Genomic DNA, 7411 nt, shown 5'->3' with positions numbered 1-7411 from the left:
CCAACGCCCCTCCCCCAAGTCCCTCCTCCCTACCTTTTATCTTAGCCTGCTGGACACACTTTCCTCATTCCTGAAGAAGGCTTATGCCCGAAACGTCGATTCTCCTGTTCCTTGGATACTGCCTGACCTGCTGCGCTTTTCCAGCAACACATTTTCAGCTCTGATCTCCAGCATCTGCAGTCCTCACTTTCTCCTATACATATATGGAGTACAGTTAACCAACTTAGAAAAGACAATGATTAGAATGCTTAATTGCTCGTAACAGGGATGCGACATTAAACTGCTTTTCATTCTGTAAGGCAGGTGCAGCATTAAGTAGCAGAAATGAGGGTATTTTTGGAGGGATGCTTTGCGAAACTTGTTGTGAAACAAAGTTAATTAGTCTGTTAGATCTGCTTGCTGTTAGCTATTATTGTTAATTTTTCTAATTCCGTGCTTGTTTCTCATGCATGTTACAAAAATAATTGTAAATTCTGGAAAGGTGCAGAAGTAACAGGATTGTTGTCATGGCTGACTTTAACTTCCCTAATTATGATTGAAACCTCCTTAGTTCAAATGGTTTGGATGGACCAGTTTTTCTCAGGTGTGTCCAGGAAGGGTCTTTCCTGAATATGTATATAGGCCAACTAGAGGGGAGGCCATATTGGATTTGGTACTTGGCAACAAACCATACCACATGTCAGATCTCTCAGTGGGAGAGCATTTCAGTGATAGTGATCATAATTCCCTGACCTATGCTATAATCATGGAGAAGGATAGGGACAGATGGTATGGGAAAGCATTTAATTTTGGGGGAGGGGAATTACAATGCTATTGGGCAGGAACTGGGGTGCCTAAATTGGGATCAGATGTTCTTAGGGAAGTGCAGAACAGAAATGTGGAGGTTGTTTAGGGAGCACTTGCTTGTGGAGCATCTAGTCAAGAGGAAGAAAGAAGCTTACTTAAGGTTGAGGAGGCAAAGATCAGACAGGGCTCTAGAGGGTTCCAACGTAGCCAGGAAGGAACTGAAGAATGGACTTAGAGCTAGAAGGGGGCATGAAAAAAGCTTTAGCAGTTGGATTAAGAAACCCCTAAGGCAATCTACACCTATGTGAGGAACAAGAGTGAGGGTAGGACCAATTAGGGATAGTGGAGAGAATTAGTGCCTGGAGTCAGAGAAGATCCTTATTGAATACTTTGCTTCAGTATTCACAAGTGAGAGGGACCTTGAAGTTTGTGAGGACAGCATGAAACAGGTTTATGTTAAGAAGGAGGACGTGCTGAAAATCTTGAAAAATATAAGGCTAGATAAGTCCCATGCACCAAGTGGGATATACCCAAAGTTACTATGGAAAGCGAGAGAAGAGTTTGCTGCGCCTTTGGCAGTGGTCTTTGCGTCCTCACTGTCCACTGAGGTAGTGACAGATGCTTGGAGGCTCGCAAATGTCATTCCCTTGTTCAAGAAAGGGAATAGGGATAATCCTGGGAATTACAGACCAGTCAGTCTTATGTCTGTGGTGGGCAAATTCTTGGAGAGGATTCTGAGACAGCATTTATGATTACTTGGAAGAGCATAGTTTGATTAGAGATAGTCAGCATGGCTTTGTGAAGGGCAGGTCATGCCTCACAGGCTTTGTTGAATTCTTTGAGGATGTGACAAAACACATTGATGAAGGTGGGTGTGGTGTACATGGATTTTAGCAATGCGTTTGATAAGGGTCCCCATGGTAAACTCATTCAGAAAGTAAGGAGGCGTAGGATCCAGGGAAATTTGGCTGTCTGGATACAGGATTGGCTGGCACATAGAAGATGGAGGGTGGTTGTACAGAGGAACCTCAATTTATTCGGCGTTCGATTATCCGAATATCGGATTATCCGGCAAGATCACAATGTCCTGATGCTCGGCTAAACTATGTTATCCGGCATTCGATTATCTGGAATTAGGTTAACCAAACTAAATACTTCCTGCCCGAATGAAATACTTTGAATAATCACGGTTCCTCTGTAGATGGAAAGTATTGAGCCTGGTGCTCGGTGATTAGTGGTGTTCCGCAGGGATCTGTTCTGGGACCTCTGCTCTTTGTGATTTTTGTAAATGACTTGGATAAGGAAGTGGAAGGGTGGGTTAATAAGTTTGCCGATGACATGAAGAATGGTGGACAGTGTGGAAGGCTGTTGTAAGTTGTAACGTGACATTGACAGGATGCAGAACTGGGCCGATAAGTGACAAATGGAGTTCAACCTGGAAAAGTGTGAAGTGAATAATTTTGGAAGGTCGAATTTGAATGCACATTACAGGGTTAAAGGCAAGATTCTTGGCAGTGTGGAGGGCTTATGCTCGAAACGTCGATTCTTCTGCTCCTCGGATGCTGCCTGAACTGCTGTGTTTTTCCAGTACCACACACTTGACTCTGATCTCGAACATCTGCAGTCCTCACTTTCTACCAGTGTGGAGGAATAGAAGGATCTTGGGGTCTATGTCCATTTATCCCTCAAAGTTGCCACCCAAATTGACAGGGTTGTTAAGGCATGTGGTGTGCTGGCTTTCATTAGCAGGGGGATTGAGTCTAAGAGCCATGAGGTTATGCTGCAGATCAGTAAAGCCCTGGTTTGACCACACTTGGAATATTGTATTCAGTTATGGTCGCTTCATTATAGGAAAGATGTGGAAGCTTTCGAGAGGGCGCAGAGGAGATTGATCAGGATGCTGCCTGGACTCCAGGCCATGTCTTATGAAGAAAGGTTGAGGAAGCTAGGGCTTTTCTCATTGGAGCTAAAAAAGATGAGAGTTGACTTGATGGAAGTGGGCAAGGTGATGAGAGGCATAGATGGAGTGAATAGTCAGAGACTTTTTTCCCAGGGGAGAAGTGGCTATCATGCGGGGGCATAATTTTAAGGTGATTGGAAGGAATACCTGGGGAGATGTCAGAGGTAGGTTCTTCCCATAGAGAGTGCACTGGAATGCACTGGTACATGGAATGCACTGCCAGCAGTGGTAGTAAAGTCAGATGCATTAGGGACATTTAAGCCACTCTTGGATAGGCACATGGATGATAGCAAAATGAAAGGTTAGTTTGATCTTAGAGTAGGATAAAAAGTCGGCGCAACATCGAGGGCTGAAAGTCCAGTACTGTGCTGTACTGTTCTACATTCTAAATCTTTGCAACCTGTGGAAAGTATAGCAAAAGCTGCTCCACCTCCTACACACTTTCTTGTTTCCCATAATATTGGTCAAAGGAATGACACTGAATGAAGAACGGGGACACTGGGTAACTTGTAAGTAATTTTCCCTCTTTAAGGAATCGTTTCAGCTGCTGATCTGGGTTTTCCAACAATCAGGCCATGTGTACACATTTCTCACTTTTACCTGTCACTGTTTTGAAGTGACGTCTCCTAATCAAAACTTTAAATTTCCTTCTGCACAAGTTGCTGCAAGTATGCAGTTTAAATCTGTTTGATCTGTATTAGCTGTTTTAACTTTGTTCACAGGAGAATAGAGACTTTGTGTACCTAGGATGACTCTTCACTATGGTAGTGAGGAAATGCCTGGTGGAAGCATCATTTTATCATAGAATCCTTACAGTGCGGAAGCAGGCCATTCAACCCATCTTACCCACACCTATCCTCAGAGTATCCCACCCACACCTACCCTATTCCTGTACCCCCCCCCCCCCCCACTCCTGCAATTTCCCATGGCTAGCCCACCTGGCCTGCATATCCATGGACATTATGGGCAATCTATCATGCCGTTCTATCTCATCTGCACATCTTTGGATTGTGGGAGGAAACCAGAGCACTCTGAGGAAACCAATGCAGACATGGGGAGAATGTGCATATTTCACACAGATTTCTGAGGGTGAAATCGAACCCTGGGTCCCTGGTACTGAGAGGCAGCAGTGCTAACCAGTTCTTTGGAATGAGATATTAAACTGGGACCTCAAGTGGATGGAAAAGATTGCATGATACTCTCAGGAGTTCTCCTAATGTGCCAGCCATTGTTTCTTCCAGTTGATATCAAGAAAACAAATCATCTGGTCACGATTGTAATGTTGTGCTTTACTGCAACTGTAACCATGTTTCCAAAGTCTTTGACAGTGAAATATGTTAGGCTGTCCTGAGGCTGTGTAGTATGGTCATGCCACTGGGCTTGCTAATACTTGGGAACATACGGATTCAAATCCCACTACAGCAGCTGGCAGAATTTGAATTTAATTAATAATAACATTAATTATTCATAACTTGTTTTTTAAAAAAAATCTTGATCACTCATGTCATCTGTGTAAGAACTGCAGCTTTTTTTCCCTAGTCTGGGCTATTTGTGACCGACACTTGCAACAGCAGGAGGGCACAACTGCTCTATGAAACATTCGGGTCATGAGCAATTAGGGATGGGCAGCAAGCGTTGGTTTTGCTAACATCATGCATATTCTGTGAAAGGATATAGAATTATATACTACTGCATGAAATTTTTTTCTACTATAATTACATATATGATTCAAAAAAGTTTTGATTGTTATTTTCAGCAAAACAAAGCCATCAAGAAGAATTAATCCTACTCCTGTCAGTGTAGAGCGGCTGCAATCCAAACCGAAGATTTGTTTCACTTCTATTCCTTTGAGTCAGCCATTATCCTCCACATTCTGTGTAGGAGCTGCTTCAGAGGCATTTGGGGCTGGACTGGAGGGATTTACTGCAGTTTCATCTCCCAGCAGCTTGCAGGAAGAGCGTGAGATGCTGAAAGTTGAAAGGTAATCCTGATATAAAAAGTAATCCATTATGCGTGCCAAGGTAACTCCTGTTTGTGTTTCTATTTCCCCATTTTTGCTTCATGTTGCACTTTCTTCAAAATCATAGAATCTCCACAGTGTGGAAATGGGCTCTTTGGTCTATCAAGTCCACATCAACCCTCTGAAGAGCAACCCAACCAAACCCATTCCCCTACCCTATTACTCTACATTCACTCATGACTAATACACCTAACCTACATGTCCCTGAACACTATGGGCAAATTAGAATGGCCAATTCACTTAACCTGCAGTAGAGAAATAGTAGAGAAATCAATATTTCACAGTTTGGAATCTGATCTGGAGTTTGAAGTGTACATACTGATTGACCTCAGCATATTTTTAAGGTATACCCATGTTCAGTGCTTGTTTGCTAGAAGTAAAAAATCACACAACACAAGGTTATAGTTCAAAAGGTTCATTTGGAAGTAGTAGCTTTTGGAGTGCTGCTCTTTCATCAGGTAGCTGTGGAGCAGGATCATAAGACACAGAATTTGTAGCAAAAGATTACAGTGTCATGTAGCTGAAATGATATATTGAACAAACCTAGATTGCCGTTAAACCTTCCAGCATCACTTATAAAATGTTACCTGTATTGACTGCCTGCAGATTTGAAAATTACGCAACACCAGGGTTATAGTCCAACAGGTTTTTTTGGAAGCACTAGCTTTTGGAGTGCTGCTCCTTCATGTGGTTGTGGAGCAGGACCATAAGACACAGAATTTATATCAAAAGATTATGGTGTTCTGCAACTGAAATTATATGTTGAACAAACCTAAATTGCAGTCAAGTCTTTTATCTTTTAGAGTGGGTTGCAGGTTTCAGTTCATTAATATGTAAATCCCAAAACTACTTTTAAGTCACATTCCCGGGATAACTTAGGTTTTGTAACATTTCAGCTCAGACAATGCATTAAAGGTGTGAGGCTAGAGTCTGTCTCTATCCCGATCTTGAGACAAACTGGATCTATTTCCAGAGTGGAATTTATAAAATATTACATGATTGACTGCAGTTTGTCCTTTTTTTGAGCAAAATAGAATGTATCTGCAAATATAATTCTGCAAATGCAAATTCATTCCATAGACCTGTATGTGTGCGTGCGCATGCATAAGAGTGACAGTGTGCGTCCACAAAAGAATGTGTGTTTGAGTGTGTGCATGCTTGCTAAATTTTGCGTGTGATGGTGTATAAGCCTGTGAGATGGTGTATGCATCAGTGTGAGTGGGGTGGGGGTGTGGTTGTGTGTGTGAGTGTGAGAGAGAGAGAGCTAGCGTGTATATGAGAGAGGGGCTGCGTGAGTGTGTGTGCTTATGTGTCTGTTTGAGAGAGTGTATAGTGTAGTGGGGTCACCAGTAGTGTGACATGAACCCAAGCTCTGGTTTGAGGCCATCCTCATGAGTACCAAACTTGGCTATCAGCCACTCTGCGTTGTTGTCTATCCCGAAGTCTGCCTTGGAGGATGGTCCAAGGCTGAATGTCCCTGACAATTGCCCAGTCTGGCAATTGGTGCGCAATGTCCATTCATCCGCTGTTGTAGCATTTGCCTGATCTCGCAAATGTACCTTGCCTTGGGGCATACTTGCCTGCGGCATATGAGACAGACAATCTTGGCCGAGTCACATGGGTACCTGCTGCATACATGGTGAGTGGTATCCCCACATGTAATGGCGGTATCTAAGTCGACACTGACACTGACATTGCAACAGTGTACAATCCTGTCATGGCAACCACTGCAAGACATGTCAATGTCGACATGGATACCGCCATTACATGTGGGGATACCACCCACCATGTATGCAGCAGGTACTCATGTGACTCGGCCAAGGTTGTCTATGCTGCAGGCAAGGATGCCCCAAGACAAGATACATTTGCGAGATATCACTAGGTGAATCGACAGGAGATTTTGTGGTCAGGATCGGGATTCCCAGAAGGTATGTTGCCTCCCTGGTGCCAGGTCCGGGACATCTCGGTTCTAAAAGGGGAGGGCGAACAGCCAGAAATCTTGTTACATATTGGCACTAACGATATAGCCAGGAAAAGGATTGAAGATATAAAAAGTGATTTCAGGGAGTTAGGATGGAAGCTGCAAAGCAGGACGAACAGAGTAGTGTTCTCTAGTTTACTACCGGTGCCACGAGATAGCGAGGCGAGGAACAGGGAGCGGGCGCAGCTTAATACGTGGCTGCGCAGCTGGTATAGGAGGGAGGGCTTCAGATATGTAGATAATTGGGATGCCTTCTGGGGAAGGTGGGACCTGTACAAGAAGGACGGGTTGCATCTGAACTGGAGGGGGACCAATGTCCTAGGTGGAAGGTTTGCACGAGTAGTGTGAGAGGGTTTAAACTAGTATGGCAGGGGGGTGGGAACCTGAGCTGTATACCGGAGGTGAGAGTTGATGCAGATGAGGCAATAGCAAGAGGTAGACCAGCTAGTGGGAAGGATTTTCCTGGCAAGGAACCAAGGTATCAGTTAAAGTGTGTTTGCTTTAACGCAAGGAGTATCAGGAATAAAAGTGACGAACTTAGAGCATAGATTAGTACCTGGTGCAATGATGTTATGGCCATAACAGAGACATGGGTTTCTCAAGGGCAGGCATGGTTGCTGGATGTTCCAAGGTTTAGAGCATTTAAAAAGAATAGGGAGGGGGG

At 43.8% G+C, this 7411-nt stretch overlaps 1 protein-coding gene across 3 annotated transcripts in view; it reads left to right on the top strand.

Annotated features, from left to right (window-relative positions):
* Nucleotides 1-7411, top strand: part of cdan1 (codanin 1) — a 116768-nt gene that overhangs the window by 9725 nt on the left and 99632 nt on the right. For all 3 annotated transcript variants that reach the window (XR_006312867.1, XM_043698388.1, XM_043698387.1), the window contains exon 2: nt 4503-4727. Coding sequence is in view for 2 of the 3 variants with exons in the window: in XM_043698388.1 (XP_043554323.1) it covers nt 4503-4727 (225 nt within the window). In the remaining variant the exon portion in view is untranslated. The remainder of the gene's footprint in view (nt 1-4502; nt 4728-7411) is intronic.

The sequence above is a fragment of the Chiloscyllium plagiosum genome, chromosome 10, assembly GCF_004010195.1.
Source record: "Chiloscyllium plagiosum isolate BGI_BamShark_2017 chromosome 10, ASM401019v2, whole genome shotgun sequence".
Lineage (NCBI taxonomy): Eukaryota > Metazoa > Chordata > Chondrichthyes > Orectolobiformes > Hemiscylliidae > Chiloscyllium > Chiloscyllium plagiosum.
This window is presented reverse-complemented; position numbering and strand designations above follow the sequence as displayed.